The sequence below is a fragment of the Geotrypetes seraphini genome, chromosome 8 (genome assembly GCF_902459505.1).
Source record: "Geotrypetes seraphini chromosome 8, aGeoSer1.1, whole genome shotgun sequence".
Taxonomy (NCBI): domain Eukaryota; kingdom Metazoa; phylum Chordata; class Amphibia; order Gymnophiona; family Dermophiidae; genus Geotrypetes; species Geotrypetes seraphini.
Genome location: NC_047091.1, coordinates 20163244 through 20180945, shown reverse-complemented (window position 1 = coordinate 20180945; position 17702 = coordinate 20163244). Strand labels below are relative to the sequence as shown.

General features: G+C 44.0%; 1 protein-coding gene across 2 annotated transcripts in view; it reads right to left on the bottom strand.

Annotated features, from left to right (window-relative positions):
• The window catches only part of LOC117365362 (transmembrane protein 87A-like), a 64258-nt gene that overhangs the window by 18178 nt on the left and 28378 nt on the right, over positions 1-17702 (bottom strand). For both annotated transcript variants that reach the window (XM_033955720.1, XM_033955722.1), the window contains 4 exons: positions 17390-17440; positions 16092-16238; positions 11318-11411; positions 8863-8927 (listed from right to left, as the gene is read on the bottom strand). In XM_033955720.1, the coding sequence (XP_033811611.1) occupies positions 8863-8927; positions 11318-11411; positions 16092-16238; positions 17390-17440 (357 nt within the window). The remainder of the gene's footprint in view (positions 1-8862; positions 8928-11317; positions 11412-16091; positions 16239-17389; positions 17441-17702) is intronic.

The following is a 17702-nucleotide window of genomic DNA, read 5'->3' as shown; positions in this document are numbered from 1 at the left end:
CCAGCAATCTAAGAATTCGGTTCATAGACAACCCCGCTAAAGACAAAGGCGCGCGCCGTCAACTGAGCGCAAGACGGAGGCGCGCGCTGAAGAAAATTACAGTTTTTAGGGGCTCCGACGAGGGGGTTTGTTGGGGAGCCCCCCCAGTTTACTTAATAGAGATCGCGCCGGCGTTGTGGGGGGTTTGGGTGGTTGCAACGCTCCACATTTTACTGTAAACTTAACTTTTTCCCTAAAAACAGGGAAAAAGTGAAGTTTTCAGTAAAATGTGGGGGGTTACAACCCCCCACAACGCCCCCACAATGCGGCACGATCTCTATTAAGTAAAGTGGGGGGTTCCCCCCACCCCCTCCCGTCGGAGCCGTAAAAACTGTAATTTTCTGCGGCGCACGCCTCCGCGCTGCGCTCAATTGTCTGCGCGCGCCTTTGTCCCGGCGCGCTTTTGACCTGACACCAAGAATTCAGGTTCTTGAAATCCACATGACTGGTCCCCATTTCTGCTTCCCCACTGCCTCCATTAATAAGTATTAATAACTACTACTTCCAGCCTCAACTGAAAATGTTGCAGATCTGTTGTCCATAGATTCTCTTTGCCATATAGTTTCTGAGTAGCATATTTACAGGTTTTTCTGTTTCACAGAAGCTGGTAGTGGAGAATTTTGTGTTGCTGTTACTGAGGTGACACTAGAATTTGAATATATGTTTGTTTTGTTTTACGACGAGAGAGAAATCTGGAACTGATGTGTTGCAGATTTTTATTTTTAAATTCTTTTTTTTATTTTCAAATTTTGACAGTGCAATACAAATATATTAAACATGAACATTATATATAACGCGCTTAAAATACACAAAATTAATACATTGCCAATCCTTTTCTCCCTCCCTTCCTCACATAACTATTACACTACACCTGCATATATTATTACAATATTAAATACCTTTAGCAAACCCAAATACCTTCCCCTCCCCTGGATGTGTAAGGAATCTGTAAAAAGGGAGATACCTGACATTCATTGCAATTCAACATAAGCATTCAATGGGCTCCACACCTTATTGAATGTCATACTAAACCCAAACACTCCACATTCATTCTCTCACATTTATACGTGGAACAAATATTTGCCCACCAAGATGTGTAATTAAGTCTGTCGGAACTCTTCCAGTTAAGTGTAATCATCTGGATGGCTATTCCAGTCATAATCAAGAAGAGCCGGCTTTTATATCTATCTAAAGAAGGCTTAATATGCAATTTTATTTATTTATTTAGATTTTTATCCCATCCTCCCAGTAGCTTAGAACGGTTTACAAGTAAACATTCACAATGGAGTGTAATTGGACATACAAGATTATACAGTAGATTTAAATACTTGGACATACGAGACTGTGCAGCAGTTTAAATATAGGGAGTATACAGCAAATTAAGAACAGTAGTTTAAATAAGTAGTTTAGTTTAAATACAAGTTAATTGACTATAGGCTGAGAGTGGACTAAACAGAAATTTAGGCAGAAGATTAGAATGGAGAAAGAAGGGTAGAGGTGGGGTTTAAGGGGGTGGGGTGTAGACTGAGGGTGACCTTTAGTTGAAGAGGAGGGTCTTTATCATTTTCTGGAATGTCATTAGTGAGTTCTGTAGTCTGAGTTGAGGGGGGAGTTGGTTCCAGAGTTGGGGAATGAAGTGGCTGTAGGAGCGTTTGCGGGCAGTTTCTGAGAGGAGGGACCTTCCGGGGGGAATGCATAGGCGTATCTCCGTTTCTGAGCAGAGGGTACAGGTGGGGATGTAGATGGGTAGCTTGGATTTTATGTAGGAGGGGGTGGTGGCATAAATTCTTTTATGTGCTATTGCCAGGGCCTTGAATGCACAGCGTTGGCTAATTGGGAGCCAGTGTTCAGCGCGGAGTGCTGGGGAGATGGGATCATGGTAGTTGAGGCTGTGTAGGAGGCGGATAGCTGCATTTTGGACCCGTTGGAGGCACTTGAGATCTTTTTTGGTTATTCCATTAAATAGGGAGTTCCAGTAATCCATTCTGGAGAGGACATATGCGTAGAGGAGTTGGGCTAGGTCAGGTGTGGAGATGTAGGGTTTGATCATTCTTAGTTGGCGGAGGTAGTAGAAGGAGGTAGAGACTACTTGGGATATGTGGGTGGATAGGGATAGGTGTCCGTCTAAGGTTACTCCTTGATCTGTTGCCGTTAGTAGAGTGGAGTCCCATGATAGTGTTGGGCGTGTGCATCTGGTGTTTGTTTTCCTGATTCCATAAGAGTTCGGTCTTAGAGGCGTTCAGTTGTAGTTTGTTGTTTGTCATCCAGGTTTTCATGTCAGAGAGGCAGAGTTTGAGGTTAGCAATTTGGGACGATCGGTTTTTGCCTAGTGGGAGGAGCAGCTGGATGTCATCGGCATAGGAGTGGATTTTAATGTTGTACTTCCGCGCTATATCAATGACAGGTCTGATGTAGAGGTTGAATAGGAGGGGGGATAGAAGAGCGCCTTGGGGAACACCATATTTGATAGGCTTGGGGTTAGATTTGTGCATCCCTGGTAGGACAGTTTGGGTCCTTTGGTGGAGGAAGGAGGTGAACCATTGGAGGGCAGAGTCCTTGATTCCAAGATCATAGAGTCTGGATAAGAGGAGGTGGTGGTCAACTGTGTCAAAGGCAGCACTGAGGTCAAGTAGAACTAGTAGGGCATCGCTGCCTTTGTCGAGTATTGACCAGCTGTCATCGATGATATCTAGGAGTACTGAGTCTGTGCTGTGGCATGTTTGGAAGCCGGATTGAGCAGGGGACAGAACAGCTTGTTCTTCTATGAAAGGGTGTAGTCGGCGGAGCACAATTCGTTCTAGGAGTTTGGAGACAAATGGGAGGTTAGAGACCGGGCGATAGTTGCCGGGTTCGTTAGGGTCAAGGGTGGGTTTTTTGAGAGTGGGTTTGATAATAGCTGATTTAACTGTCCCTGTGGAGAGGGAGGTTTTAATGATGGGGAGGATGGATTTTGCCATGGCGTCTTCTGTGGACAGCAGGAGGCTGGATGGGCAGGGATCGAGGATTGTGTTGGAGGGTTTGAGTTCTCTCAGGGTTTCGAGAACCTCGGCATGGGTGGCCATATCAAATTGGGGGGAGAGTGGTAGAGGATGGGGTATATGGGTTAGGCTGGGGGTGTGCAGGAGTGGGGTTGGTGTTGGTGTCAAGATTATTGCGGATGGTTTGTACTTTGGACTGGAAGAAGTACCACAAATTATGGCTTCATAAGTTAACGGGATTGATGACTCAAGAATAATATTTATTTGTCCCCAAAATGACTTTCAGAAATTAAGTATCAATGGACAATAATACAACAGATGATCCAAGGTCCCTATATCAATATGACAATGCCAGCATCTATTAGACTTAGAACTATCTACCTTATTCAAACGAACTGGGGTCCAAAAAATCCTATGTAATAAGAATAACCAAGTTTGTCTCATAGATGCTGACGCTGTACATCGTAATCTCCAAGTCCACATTCGTGGCCATCGAGATGCAGAAATATATTACTTAATCTCAATGCTCCAAATATCTCTCAGATATTGCAGATTTTTAATATGGGCTAGATAAATTCAGTTATGCTTTGTTCAGCTGTGAATTTAGTGTTTGGTGTGACGCATACGTGAACATCGTCTGTAAGGTGTGTCGCAACAGAAGAAAGGTTGAAAACCACTAACTGCTATCCCTAGTGTATATAGCACCTACAAGAAATACTTGTACACACCCAGGACAAGAGTAAACCAAGATGACGCTGCTAGAAAAATGAAACACTGAAAGTGCCTGGCATCTTCTTTGATTCTTATGTTGAATTTAGAGTATCATGTGGCTGAATTGACCCAGATTTTCTGAAAACTGAGGCAATTGCGCAGAATATGAAAATACTTCTCTTTTACCCGGTTCAGTTTAATAGTCTATGGCCTTATAATTAGGGAATTGAATTACTGAAATTGGCTTTATGTTGGTTGCTAAAGGATGTTAAGCAGGAGACTACAGAATATTTCAGCTAAATTGATCTGCCAGGCAAAGATATGGGAAAGAGCAACTCTGCTGTCGAGACAATTGCATCAACTTTCCATAAGGAGGAGTGTGTGGCGCAGTGGTTGCAGCTACAGCCTCATACCTTGGGGCTGTGGGTTCAAACCCCGCACTGCTCCTTGTGAACCTGGGCAAGTCACTCAGTCCTCCATATTAGTTGAAGTAGTTCAGCTATAGCCCCTTTCAGTTCCTTGATTACCCTCGAAAGATGCCATCCGGTCCCGGGGATTTATCGTTTTTAAGCCTATCAATCTGCCTGCATACCTCTTTTAGACTGACCGTCAACCCTGTCAGTTTCCCATCTTCATTTCCTGCGTATAGCCTGTCAGCTTCTGGTATGTTGTGTATATTCTCTTTGGTAAATACAGACGCAAAAAAATGTGTTTAGTTTGTCAGCGATGGCTTTGTCCTCCTTTAGCACTCCCTTTATTCCATGGTCATCCAACAGCCCCATGCTTCCTTTGCGGGTTGTTTCCCCTTAATATATCGAAAGAACGGCTTAAAGTTTTTTGCCTCCTTGGTTATTTTTTCCTCGTAGTCTCTTTTGGTCCCTCTTACCGCCTTATGGCACCTGCTTTGATGTTGTTTGTGCTTTTTCCTGTTTTTGACCTTTTCCATTCCTTAAACAAAGTCTTCTTGTCTCTGATCGTTTCTTTCACCTCTAGGTGACTGTGTCCTTAAAAAGGGACTATGCTTGCTCTAGCGTTTTTACAGTGCTTATCCTCTTCTTACCCACCATGAGTCTCATCTCTTCGTAATTCCCTTTTCGGAAGTTCAGTGCCATTGTTCTGGATCGATGTTTTGCCTGTATCCAAGCTGAAGCGGTTCATATTGTGATCACTGCTTCCTAGCATCCCTTCTACTTCTATACCTTGCGCTGGTCCTCGTAGTCCATTTAGAATTAAGTCCAGAATTGCATTTCCTCATATTTTCCTTGACAAGTTGTTCCAGGAAGCAATTGCCTACAGCATCCGGAGGTGCCTAGGTTCCAGTCTATCCCCGGATGATTGAAGTCACCCATGATAACTACGTTGCCTCCCTTGCAGTTGCGTTTAATCTCGTCCGTCATTTCTTCATCAATTTATTCGGTATATAAAATCCTAATAAACTTGAAACTTGAAGCACGAACGCTGTTTTAAATTATGGAGTGTTTCTCCAACAAAAACTAGGCTGGAAACAGTGAAATATTTAAGAAGCGCTTAAAAAACCTTTCTATTTAAGTGGTATTTAAATGGTGAAATTTGTGACTATACATAGTTAAGCATACTTCTGGCTATATATTGAAGCTCAGTATATGAAAGACAAGTTCTCTGTCAGTCAAAAAAGATGGTTCCTACTTTTCCATAATCGGTTCAGATAGCGTGAAAGATTATGTTCTTACCTTTGCTAATTTTTCTTGTAAATCCACACTCTATTTCTGGATAAGTGGGTTATGCATCTATGGCTGCCAGACAGCTTGTAGGAAGCCTCATTTACATAATGTTTTCAGTCCTTCAGGACTGCCCTCAGGAATCCAGTTTGTGCAAAAGCAGATAAGGACACCTGTAGAGGACAGAGACAAAAGGGAGGGGTGCGGGAAAACTTCCCAACAAATAAGGTCAATCTGCTCATAACATGAAATGTCATAACAATCATAAATAATTGAAACAGGTCACTAAACGTTATAAACCTGAAAGAATGTGCTAGAAGGAGACACAGCCTGCACTAACAGGGGGGAGGGAGGGCGCTACAGCTAGGGACTCCAAGGCAAAGTGCACAACATAATCGGATGGTCCTCTTAGAAAGGCTGGTCAAGAAAACAAAAGTTCAGCTTACCAGGCAGACAACTGGTGAATCAGCAACTCCCAGGGCAGGTTTCAGGAATAGTGTGTGGATTTACAAGAAAGATGTATAGCAAAGGTAAGAACCTGTTTCGTTCTTGTATAATCCCACTCTATTCCTCGACAAGTGGGATGTAACAAGTGAGAAGTAACAGAGCAGTCCGGTAAAGTTAGGTTGGGACGGATGAGTCTGCTGCCAAAATGGAGGAATCAAAGCAGCATCCTGCTTGGCTGCCATTTTGATCCTATAAAACCTGGTGAAAATATGCAAAGAGGACCAGGTTGTAGCCCTACAAATCTTTACCAAAGAGAATGCTGATGACTCTGCCCAAGAAGAGGAGATGCCTCTGGTAGAATGAGCCCTCTCAGAAAGGGAGGGGGGGCTTCTTCCCTGCCACTATGTAGTCAGAAAAAATAGCCATATGGATCCACCTTGAAATGGTGGCTTTCGAAGCCAGCCTGCCCTTCCGGTCAGGACCCAACAGTATGAACAGATGGCCGGAGACCCGAAATTCGTTCGTGACCTCCTGTTACTGCAACAAGATCCTGCGCACATCCAACGACTGCAACACCCGGTCCTGCTCCCTCGAACTGGAGGGAGTAAAGGTAGGAAGACGAACCTCCTGGTTAAAGTGGAAGCTAAAGACCACTTTCGGAAGAAAAGAGAGAAGCAGTGCACAGAAACACACTGGAATCCATGATCCTAAGAAAAGGATCCCGGAAGGATAGATCCTGAAGCTCAGAAACCCTGTGGGCTGAAGTAACGGCTACCAGGAAGATAGTAAGATCCATTAAGGATGCCTACTCCAAAGGGTCATAAGCCGCAGTAGGGACCGAAGCCTCAGTACGCCCCTCAGAAACCGGATGACGTTCAGATGAGCGGCCAAGGAGCCTCTCATCACCTTGGGACCCAGACAGGAGATATTGGCAGTCTGGACCATAAGAGAAGCTATGGCCAGTCCCTTCACCAGTCCATCCTGAATGAACTTCAGTATCAGAGGTACTGACGGTATAGACTGATCTTCATTTTCTGGACGCACCAAACTTGATAACATCTCCAAGCATTCGTATAGGCTGCTACAGTTTACATCTTTTTGCTGCGAAGAGAGTGGCAATCATGGCCAAAGAATAGCCTCAGCGAACTAAGGCTGCACGCTCAGTAGCTAGGCCGTGAGACTAAAGCCTGAAGCTCAATCGGGCCCTGCGTGAGAAGACGAGGTTGACAAGGAAGCCAGTGTCCCTGACCCAGTTGCAGACAAACCAGGTCAGTACACCATGGACGTCTCGGCATACCTCGGACTGCTGGTTTTCTGACTGCCCCACTGGCCTGACACCAACGGCCGGAAACCTCCGCTGCCAGCAGACACCTCCTGTGGACACGACCTGGCAGAGGGACACAGTCAGCTCCGACTTCCATGGAGCCATGCAGCCTGAACTCAAACCCACTGGTGGACGAACCTGGGGTGAGCAAGTTCCCAAGGGAACAGTCCCCAAGTCTCAATCTGAAAGTGCAGGCTGTCCAAAGGGTGCACAGCCAGAAGCCAAACCCCCTGGAAACAGACTGTCCGTAAAGTCTGCGATCTCCCGCAGTCAGAGCTGTCCCCGAAGGGAACCTCTGCAGCACAAAGGCATGAATCGCAAACAAAAAGACTGAGTTTAAAGAAAAATAAACATGAGCAGAAAAACCAAGCTCCTACTGTCTAGCTTGTAGGAATGCAACAGGATTCCTGAGGGTAGTCCTGAGGTAAGAGGGGAGTGACTGAAAACATTATGTAAATGAGGCTTCCTACAAGCTGTCTGGTGACCACAGATGCATAACCCACTTATCCAGGAATAGAGTGGGATTGTATAAGAAAACTCCATTATAGAGAAAGAACGTAAATAATCTGGAGTTCTGCTCGATTCTGAGTTATAATTTAGACCTCAAGTGAAGGTGGTTGTTCAAAAGATATTTTATAGACTAAAACTGTTGAAACGCTTGAAGAAATTATTAGGTGAAAATTTTCATTCTGTATTACAAACAATTCAGTGTTAGATTTATTAGGACCGACATCTGCTTCTGGCCATTCACAGCAGATGGCTCAAAATGTAACAGCAAGAGTATTGAGAATAGCTAAATTTTGAACATCTCTCTCCTGTGCTAAAAAAAAGTTACATTAGCTTTCAATTTTCGGGGGGAGAATTAGAATTAAGGTTGCTGCCTTAATTTTATAATGCTCTGAACAGAGAAACACCACTGGCTCTTGCTGTTTCACTGAGAATCCATCAGTCATCACATAATTTGCAATCTTCAGAAAACCCTCCGCGAATCTTGAAAAACCACGAATACGGTTTTTTGTGGGGGAGACTGGAGAGGGAGCTCCTGATTGGTAAGCATACAGCGAGTGATTTCCTTCACTCGCCGGTGCTCCGGTTGCTCTCTCCTGCCTCTCCAGCTGTCCTCTTCTGGTCGCGGTCAGAAAATACTGCGAATGACTGGGACTGCGAACCGCCGACCGCGAATGACCGGGGGAACACTGTATTAGATTTCCTATATGTCATGATGCTATGATTCTAATTGGCGATACTAGCTTTTGGAATTCCCTATCTTTCAACTTAAGAAACATTTTAGGCGCTCTCCAATTTAGAAAACGTATTAATTTTTGTGGGGGATATTTATTTTGATTTATAGGAATTGCTGTTTTAAATTTTTACGATTCTATCGAATTCTGTTAACAGAAGTCTTGAGATTTGATGATCTGAAGTTTTTGTTATTATGTTATTGGTATGTGTGAATTGATGTAGTATGTTTAATTTTAAGATAACATATATGGTTTTATTGTCAACACAGATCTGTGGATGATGTGGGTTATAAATATTTTAAATAAATAAATGTTCCCAGTATCTAACTTGAGCTGGATTATCTTATTGTAATCTGCACTAATAGGTACCGTACATGCAGAATATAAATTGGAGCTGAAATTTAATGTAAAAGCAAAAAGCTTACCATCATGAGGGGCCACTCTGAGGCAGAAGTGTAAAGATACCAGGGATGCTTCATCTCCAGGTCAACTGGGGGTGGGGAGTAGGGAGTGGAAAAGAAAAGTCAGAAATGAGGATCATAATTTTTAAAAAACAATTATTAATTTTTTTAAATTATTTATTTATACAATCTAATATAATAAAACGCTAGACGCGCATGCGCACTCAGATCTGCGTGATCTGAAATCCCTGATCTGTGAGATGTATGTCCGTGGCTTTGCAGACGTGCGCATGCGCGAGTCCCCAGCCTTACTGCTTCCCAGCCGCATTGCTTGCCAGCCGCAACCGTTGCACTCCCTGCTCTCCAGATCGCGGTGTACAGACCGGTAGGGCACTGGGAGCTAGGGAGAAAGCAAGGGCTCAGTCTTCGTCGTCGTCTTCGCCCCTCCCCCTCTAATCCCCGTTGAGCCTCCCACCTGATTTTCTCTTCTCGCGGTCTGGCCGGCTACCTTAGTCCCTTGCCGCCGCCGCCACCCTCTTCCCTTCCCTTCCCGCGGTCGACAAACCTCTTGGCTCCAGCAGCGGCCGCAGCACTGTAAACACGCTGCTTCGCCGCCTCTACTGCCTTGATTTGCTGTTCCGTGTCTCTGATGACGTCATCAGGGACACGGCAGTAGAGGCCGCGAAGCAGCGTGTTTACAGTGCTGCGGCCGCTGCTGGAGCCAAGAGGTTTGTCGACTGCGGGAAGGGAAGGGGGTGGCGGTGGCGGCAAGGGACTAGGGGAGCTGGCCAGACCGCGAAAAGAGAAAATCGGGTGGGCCACGAAGAGACAGGGAGGAACTGGGAAGAAGGAAGAGGAAGAGGGAAAGGGGCCTGCTTTGGGGGAGGGGTGTGCTTGGAGGCACACAGCTTTGCTTGGGGGGGGGAGACAGAAGGGGGGCCACGGAGAGACAGGGAGGAACTGGAGCTGGAGAGGGAAAGGGGCCTGCTTTGGGGAAGGGTTGTGCTTGGAGGCAGACAGCTTTGCTTGGGGGGGGACAGAAGGGGGGCCACGGAGACACAGTCAGGGAGGAACTGGAGGGGCAGAGGGAAAGGGGTCTGCTTTGGGGGAGGGGTGTGCTGGGAGGTAGATAGTTTTGCTTGGGGGGAGAGACAAAATGGGGGGCCACGGAGAGACAGTCAGGGAGGAATTGGAGGGGTAGAGGGAAAGGGGTCTGCTTTGGGGGGTGGGGTGTGCTGGGAGGCAGACAGCTTTGCTTGGGAGGGGAGACAGAAGGGGGGCCACGGAGACACTGTCAGGGAGAAATTGGAGGGGTAGAGGGAAAGAGAGCTGCTTCGGGGGGAGGGGTGTGCTGGGAGGCAGATCATTTTGCTTAGGGGGGGAAGACAGAAGGGGGCTACGGAGAGACAGTTAGGGAGGAACTGGAGGGGGAGAGGGAAAGGGGGCTGCTTTCTAGCACCTGTTAATGTAACGGGCTTAAAGACTAGTTTTATAATGTTTACCAAGCATAAAAATCTTGTACAGAAAAGTGCGATCAAAAACCAAATTAACTTATTTTCTAAGATTGAAAAACACATCAAACTTAGAAATATATGAATACATATAATAGACTCATTTGATCACACACTAGTCCTCAATAACTGGAACCAAGATTTAAAGAGCAGAGCAAAATTAATCAAGAACATTTTTAAGGAAAAACGTATGTCTACTGCAGTACAGAGAGCTAAACTTCATTAGGTGCAGCTATTCCTTTCTCAAGACGCTTCATTGAGAGGAAACTTATCAAATGAGATGGATCTGTAAAAATATACTTCAAAGAACAGTATCTGACAACACATTTGCATGGATATCTCAAAAAGAAAATACCCCTATTTGAGTCACTCCAGGTTTCAAAATTAAGAATTCTTTTCTTCTTTTTTGGGTCTCTCTAGAGACATCAGGAAATATCTGAATATGATGTCCCAGGAAGCCCTTGGATCTATTTTGAAAGAAAAGTTTTAATATCCAATCCTTGTCTGGAGCCAAAGCCACAGACAACAAGAGAGTGGCTGGAGCAGCCAATTCTCTATCCGATTGTTCCAGTATTGCAGAAATGTCCAATGGTCTTTCCTGAGGTTCCTCAACTTTTTCTTTGACTTGGGATTTAACAGGAAGATAATATACCCTTGTAAGAGGAGGTAAAGAGCTTTCAGGAATTTCCAATATTTCTATAAAGTCACCGCTTCAGCATTTCTCGAGGAGAGATTGATAAGATCTTAGGAAAATTTATAATCCTCAAATTGTTAGCTCGACCATTAAAAAATAATTATTATACATATGACATGTATCTCCCAAACTGTCACTCCACTTGTACTGAGCTGGCATAACCTGATTTACAGCTCTCCCCAGTGGTCTGTAACTTGCATCACACACAAAAAAAAAACAACAACCCAGAACAGCACACTGGAACCACTGTGTAAATCAAAGAAACAGCACATACTGGAAAGCTCCCAGGATTCCTTTGTGTTCCTATTAGTAATCTCCAAAATGAACATGTAGGGTGCATCTTCCCAGGTCTGTGCCACAGAAAATACCTGCAAGAGAGAGACAGGGAGAGCTGGAAATGCAATCCTGGGCATGTGCCAAGTGGTACACTATATGCTCAACAATTATGCATGCAGTGTTAACAGAAGTACTTAATGATTCTAAGGCCATTATTGCACAACAATAAACAAAATAATCAAATCTGTCATCATATAAGCCTCTGATACTTACTATATATACTCGAATATAAACCAAGATTTTTGGGCCCAAAAATGGGGGGGGGTCTCGGTTTATATTCAGGTCAGCGCTGACCTGCCTCCCTCCTGAACCTATTGCAGGCCTCTGCCGGGCCTGCTGTGAAACCTGGTGGGCAGAGAAAGAAGGAATCCCTTCCATTTCCTATCCCAGCTGACTCTAATATAAACCTTTACCTCCCTCCCCCTTCCCCATTGTACCTTTTATATCCCCGGTGGTCCAATGGTGAACTGACCTTCCTTTGCTCCTGCCTGTGCAGAGCCGTTAGCTGACCGGCAACCAATTAGCTAGCAGCTCTGAACGAGCAGGAGCGAAGGAAGGACTTATAGCAGGTCCGATGGAGGCCTGCAAGACATGAGGGACATATGGCAGGCCCAGTGGAGGTCTGCAAGACATGGGGGGGTGACAGGGTACAGAACCTAGCAGGGAGGGGGGCTGGGTACAGAGCCTGGCAGAGCAGGGAGGTGGGGGAGAGAGGGTGCAGAGCCTGGCAGGGCAAGGCACTGCCCTTGAATATTAACCCCTGAGTTTATATTCTAGTCAACTTTTATTCCTCCTTTTTTTGGAGGGAAAAAAAAGATTACCTCAGTTTATATTTGGATCGGTTTATATTCGAGAATATACGGTAGATGAGCAGTTTGTCAAGAATATCAGTATATCAAGTGAATAAAAAAAGAAATCAGAGTTGGCAGTGTGTTAGACTTATTAAATGTAACGGTTACCCCTCCGTGTAAGACACATGGTGACAGAAGAGACAAACCCAAATACGGGAAATGATGGCAGATATAGGCCATAAGGACTATCCAGTCTGTCCATTCATCCATTAATGGATTGATTATGGTATAAATGCGTCTGTATTGAAAAAGCATCTCAGAAACGCCAACTCTGTATCATAACAGCATTACAGAAGCTTATGTAAACTGCTCTGAATCGACTCCCCAGTCATTAGTAGCAGTCTAGAAGATTTCAATAAACAAACAACTAAGCTCTCCAATCCCTTCCTCTCTAGAGATTTTCCTGCTTGTTTCATGCTTTCTTGAATTCAGATAATCTTCATCCCCACCACCTCCACTGAGAGGCTGTTCTATGCATTCACCATCCTCCCCATAAAGAAGTATTTCCCTTAGATTATTTTTTCCCCCCTGAGCATACAGAATCAACATAGTTGCCCCACTCATGCATAAAACTCTGAACAAACTGTAATACCCCATCACCTCATACCTTCTTTCCTTTATTCCTGAATCCTGAGTCTATCCCCTTTCACTCTCGTGCTATGCACCCTTGTTCCACAGTTTCCTTATAAATGAAAGAAATCCACTTCCTGTGCATTTATTCCACAGAGGTATTTAAATGTCTCTATCCTAAGTCCCCTCTCCATCATTTCTTTCAAAGTATATCGAGGTTTTTGTCCCCCTATGCTGTAGGATGAAGACCACTGACCATTTTAGTAGCCACCCTCTGGATTGATTCTTTCCAGTATAAAATAGAATCTCAGTTAATCAGTATTCAACTAACGGTTCATAGTCATTCGTGCGCGGGACTTCAGCACGCCGACATTGCAGTGCAGACAAATTGGCGCAAGAACCCAGCGCCGCCCAAAAAGTTACTTTTAAAAGAGCTCTGACACGGGGTGTAAGTGGGGAACCCCTCCAGTCTACTTCATACTATTTGCACTGCCATTGGGGGGGTTGGAACACTCCATTATAGAGTAAACTTAACTTTTTCTCGATTTTTTAGGAAAAAGTTAAGTTTTCTTTATAATGTGGCGAAGAGTATGAAGTAAAACACACCCTCCATCGGAACTCTTTAAAAACAACTTTTTAAGCGGCGCGCTGGGGTCTTGCGATGAATTGTCTGCGCGCTGAAGTCTCACGTGCTTTTGTCCCATCACCCAACTAACTGCCATTCTCAACCAACTGGTAAAAAAAAAATTGTCGGCCAAAAAAAAAACAAAAAAACATTGTCTCCCATGATCCTCAGACAACGCCCAAAGTTGGGTTCCTGGTCCAATCCCTCGTACTAAGTCAACTTGACTACTGTAACATCGTCTACTTAGCTATTTCCCCAAAAAATATGCGACGTGTACAACTAATGCAAAATGCAGCGGTCAGATTAATCTTCGCACTAAAGAAATTCGATCATGTTTCACCCTACTACCGGCAGTTACATTGGCTACCGACAGAAGCACGCATAAAGTTTAAATTTGCCTGCTTCTGCTTTAAGTATTTACTGATTGGTACACATCCATGGTAACCTGTGACCTTGGATTTCAGACAGATGAAATTTCCAAACCTCCACTTAACATATTTGAGTAACCTGGTCTAGACTTGAAAGAGAGGGTCAGTAGAGTGGCAGTATAATTACAATTATACTTAAGAGGGTCAGTAGACTTAAAAGGGTGGGTCAATAGTGTGGGCAGACTTGATGGGCTGTAGCCCTTATCTGCCGTCATCTTTCTATGTTTCTAGACTATTCCTCAAACTTCACTAGATCCTTCGCATTATCCACCTGCTGTCTACTAAACTAAACTTTAAGTTTATATACTGCATCCTCTCCATAATTATAGAGCTCGGCACGGTTTACAAGAGTTTAATAAAGGAAGGAGTAGCATAGAGGGGTTGGATGTTGAGTCCAGGGGGGGGGAGAGAACATTACAATTTTGTGAAGAGCCTAGTTTTCAGGTGCTTACGGAATAATTGGAAGGAGCCCAGATTCCATAGTGGGGCAATAAGATTATTCCAGAGCTCTGTGATTCTGAGAAAGAGAGATTTGCCCAATTTTCCCACATAGAGGATACCTTTTAGCGAGGGGAAGGATAGTTTAAGTTTTTGGGTGGACTTGGTGGTGTCAGGGCTCGAGGAGTTCCAAGAAAGAGGGATTAGTGGAGGGAGGATGCCGTGTAGGATCTTAAAAGCTAGGCAGGCGCATTTGAAATGAACCCTGGAAATTATTGGGTGCCAGTGAAGTTTGGACAGAAGTGAGGAAACATGATCGAATTTGCGTTTTGCGAAGATCAGCTTGGCCGCAATGTTCTGAATTAGCTGAAGTCTTTGAAGGCTTTTTTTAGTTAGACCTAGATAGATGGAATTACAGTAGTCTAGTCTGGAGAGGATGATAGATTGAACAAGGACGGTGAAATGTTGTTGATGGAAGCAGGATCTCACTTTCATCAACATGTGGAGGCTAAAGAAGCATGATTTTACCAGGGAGTTGAGGTGGTCATTGAAGGAAAGAGAAGAGTCAATAATGATGCCAAGAACTTTGCTAGAGAACGCGAGCTGCAGTGTGGCTCCAGAGGGTAGTGAGAAGAGGGTGGGTGGCTGTTCTAATTTTGGGCCGAGTCAGAATAGTTTCGTTTTGGACTCATTCAGTTTCATTTGAACTGAGAGGGACCAGGACTGGAGTTTCATTATGCAGGCTGTGATGTTCTCAGAGAGGTTGCTAAGGTTCGAGTCTGTCTCGAGAAGGACAAGGATGTCATCAGCATACGTATAGATAGTTTCAAGGGGAGATCGATGGAAGAGTTTCAGGGAGGACATATAGATGTTGAAGAGAACAGGGGATAGGGGTGATCCCTGCGGGACTCCACAAGTCAGTTTCCAAGGAGCGGACGTGGTGCCATTTGTGTTGACAGTGTAGGAGCAGGAACATAAGAAGCTTGAAAACCACTCTAAGACTGTGGAGTCGATGCCGATCTCAGAAAGTTGATAAATTAGAATATCGTGGTAGATGACATCAAAAGCTGCAGATAGATCGAATTGTAATAGGGCAGCAAATTTATTGCGAGAATGTAATTGTTGTACCTTTGAGATTAATGAGAACAGTAGGGATTTGGGTCTGAAGCCGTGTTGGTAAGGTAAGAGAATGGAGAATCTCTCTAGGTAAGATGAGAGCTGGTAGATATGATGGCCTTTAGCATTTTAGTCAGGAGAGGGATATTTGCTATGCGACGGTAGTTAGAAGGAGAGGAAGATTGGCTTTTTTCAGTAATGGGGACAAGGCAATATGTCCCATTTCTGCGGAGAATAGGCCCGATAGTAAAGCAGAGTTTATAAGTCTGGTGAAGAATGAGATGGCCTGCGCAGGAATATTCTCGTATAGGTAGGAAGGGAATGGATCTAACGTACATTTGCAGGATTTCAGTTTGAGACAGAGTTTAGAGATCTGGGGTTCGGATACGAGTTCAAAGGCAGTCCAGGATCTGTCTGTTGGTCTGTCTGTTGTAGATTCTGAATTCTGGTTATCAGGTATAGGCAAACCTTTCCAAATAGTCCTCTCACAATATAGCCTACAAGACTGTTGAAAAGAAAGTACCAAGTACACCCCTATTTTCAGAATAAACACTGTTTACCATTAGACGTGTCTCACCTCTCACTCGCACAGTTTTTGACTCTGTCACTTATATAAAGCCCAGATCAAAAATACAGCCGAGAGTGCGGAGAATACACAGCAGGTTGGCTCTACACGACTCTCACCTGGGGATTTTTCTGTGGCTCTACTGGTTTCTCTTTTGGCTCTCCAGCTTCTGCTTTCTCTGGTTTTGTTTCTCCAGCCTGTGATTTCTCTGGGTTTGGCTTTTCCTCTTTTGACTTGCTCACTTCAAGAGGGCTTCTCTTTGCCACCTGTGTACAAAGATGATATGAACAACGAGAGAGAGGCATATTTATTCTAAACCACCACAGATAATTCAGCAGTTGGAGGCTAGCAGGCCTCAAGTCCCAGATTCCACTCAGCACCATGAAAGGATGCATTAAATGGTCTTAGATCAGTTTCAAGTTTCAAATTTCAAGTTTATTAGATGACTTGATTAACCGCTTAAACCAAGTTTCTAAGCGGTGTACACTTAAAAAGTTACATATGTTGGGTAACAAAACAGTCCATACAATTAATAAATAAACTTAATGTGCTAAAAATTAACATTGTTAAACACAAGGTAAGGATGGGTGAAATACAATTTGTAAAGAAAAGAAGAGACATCAAAGGAAAATACAACAGGATAATAAGACATTTAGGGGGAATAAAATAAACAAAGCAATAAGATAAAAGATCAACTTGCAAATGCATCTCTAAAAAGGAAAGTTTTTAACTCGTTTTTAAATTTTACAAACTCTTTCTCCTCCCGTAAAAACATAGGGAGGGCGTTCCATGTCTGCAGTGCTGTACAAGAGAAGATAAATTGTCTCCTTGTATTAATAATTTTAAGAGAGGGAATGGATAAAAGATTTTGTTCGCTAGATCGTAAGGTTCTCTTTGCAGAATAAGGGATAAGTAATCTAAATAAAAATGCTGGGGTCTTATTATATAAGGTTTTAAAAATAACTGTACATAATTTATGAGTAATTCTATATATAACAGGAAGCCAATGAGCCTTTTTGAGGAGCGGTGTTACATGATCAAACTTTTTGGATTTAGTTATTAACAGGTGACAGGGTGGATAGATGGAGGGCAGCAGAGTGGGGAGGCCACTAGCTCCCTGTTTGCACAGTACTGTCCCAGAAGTGCTGCCGCTGAAGGCGGCATAGAAAATGGATCGGAAGTGATGATGAGCTGGAATCCATCCAAGAGTGCAGGTAATTTAGTAAAAAAATAGTACAATCCATTCAGTCTTCCCAACAGTTCTAATAATTATTAATTCATGATTAAATTGTCTTTCTTTGGCATTTCTGGGACGTAGACCGTAGAAGTCTGCCCGGCATTGTCCTTAGGTTACAACTACTGGTACTAGTGACAGTGGAGGGTGCCAAGGGACACTGAACTGGGAAACACAACTCACCTGCTTCTTGTCAGCACTAGCTTCAAGTACCTCAGGGGCTCCTTCTGGAATCTGTAAATGATTTGAGAAATAGGAAAACCTTAATATATAATAAAACTCCTCCTCCATCCCTTAGCACTTCTTGTGGTGCCGTGTGTCAGATCTCTCTACTGGACTAAAAGATTACCTTGAGGTAGAGAATGGCACGGGGACAAATTTTTCCCCATCCCCACAGGTACTCAATTTCACCGTCCCGTCCTTGCGCGTTTTGTCGCTGTCCCTGCCCCATTCCTGTAAGTTCTGCTTTAATCGCACAAACCTTGACACTTATGAT